This window comes from Cynara cardunculus (assembly GCF_001531365.2).
Source record: "Cynara cardunculus var. scolymus isolate 2C chromosome LG 5, CcrdV1, whole genome shotgun sequence".
NCBI lineage: Eukaryota > Viridiplantae > Streptophyta > Magnoliopsida > Asterales > Asteraceae > Cynara > Cynara cardunculus.
Window position 1 is genome coordinate 35,106,067 of NC_037532.1, and position 1,738 is coordinate 35,107,804.

At 33.6% G+C, this 1,738-nt stretch overlaps 1 protein-coding gene across 1 annotated transcript; it reads left to right on the forward strand.

The window, feature by feature from the left end:
- Positions 1–722: 722 nt before the first annotated feature.
- On the forward strand, positions 723–1,199 carry LOC112513043 (probable plastid-lipid-associated protein 3, chloroplastic). Its single transcript, XM_025119165.1, has one exon. It carries the CDS (start codon positions 723–725, stop codon positions 1,197–1,199), a length of 477 nt encoding a protein of 158 aa, XP_024974933.1.
- Positions 1,200–1,738: the final 539 nt, after the last annotated feature.

Sequence of the window (1,738 nt, forward strand, 5' to 3'; positions counted from 1 at the left end):
ATTTAAAAACGAATTAATTTATATTTGGTTTAATAATATAATTTTTTATGAAGATAATAATTAATTATTTTGTTAGAACTCAATAATTATCCTAATTATATTTTATATTTCAAAATGAGATGTTTATCCTTTATTTGATTATGTTTATCTGCAGTTAATTACACACCGTGCAAACCACCCTCATCTGTCGATTTCATTGTTTAATCTTATGAAATTTTTTCATGAAATTGTTTCATATAATACTTTTTTTGATGAAGTCGTTTCATATATGGTTATGAAATTGTTTCATATAATACTTAATGAAATTTTAATGAAACTGTTTCATGTATTTCTCTAAAATTAAAAAAATAAAGATGATAATATCCATGATTAACTCCCTTCACAATAAAAATGATTAATCAACCTCTTATAATTACAAAAAAAGAACAAAATAAAAAATTATGATTGATTGAATGATATTTGTAAGGGGGTGTTTGGGATTGCTTATCAAAACGACTTATTAACTTATTTCAGTCTGGTATCGGAGATAAGCAGTTTTTTAGTGTTTGGGTACAAAAAACCGGTAATAAGCAGTTTTTGATAAGTTAATCCGTAGTGACTTATGAAAATCGACTTATTATCGATTTACCATTTTAACCCTGTCTAACACCTATCTCTAATAATCATTGATATCTCTTTCTATACATCATAACATATTCGTTCTCCATCTTTCATCTCCAACGATGGCTCTCCTCTTCTCCTTCCACCGTCCATCACTCCTCTTCGAGAACTCATCCACCGCCACCACCAGCACGGCCACTTCCTCTATCCTCCACCCCTCTGCCCCCATTTCTCTGTCTTTCTCACTTCGTCCCAGAAGGATCAAATCCACATCCATTCGGTTCTCCTCAAACAAACCCCCAGCCAACTCCGGRTGGAACCYTGTCGATCAAACCATCAACGACGACGAAGAATCAGATGGGTTGCAGTCGCCCAAGGTGACAGACGAATGGGGGGAGAAATCTGAAGGGGAAATTGAACCATTGACGAGATTGTCAACGTCTGATCCTCCGAAAGACGAAGACGAATGGGGAACAGGTGTGACGGAGCAATCAGATCAGTTTTCTGTTAGTGGAAATGAAGCTACGGCGGTTGAGGGTAATAGTAAAATTGAAGAGCTGAAGAGGTGTTTGGTGGACGGTGTATATGGGTCTGGTTAATAAGCAATCCCAAACACTCCTATAAGTCAATAATATAGAAGACTGTCCTTTTTGGTCATTTTACAGATATAAGTAAAATGTGCCAAACACTAAAAAACAACTTATCAGCTTGTTGCAGTTTGGTACCGCTATAAGCTAATCCAAACACTTTTTACGAAACTCCGATTTGATACCGCATAAGTTAATAAGCACTTTTACAAAAAAGCATAAGTTGTTTTAAATAAGTAATCCCAAACACCCCCTAAGGTTTGTACAAATAACGTGGTTTGCAAAGTAAACTTCCTCTCTTTTTTTTTCTCTCTCTCTCTCTCTCTCTATATATATATATATATATATATATATATATATATATGAGGTTGGTTCAAATAGAAACCAACCATATGGTGCAAACTAAGCTAACCAACCTTAAACAATCACATTCTTTCTTCACTTTAGGTTCAAATCTAAATTATAAATTAATGATAAGGGTAATTTTGTAATTTAACCTTTTTGTAACCCCCTAATAATTAATTGGGAGTTACAAATCTTAAAAGATACCT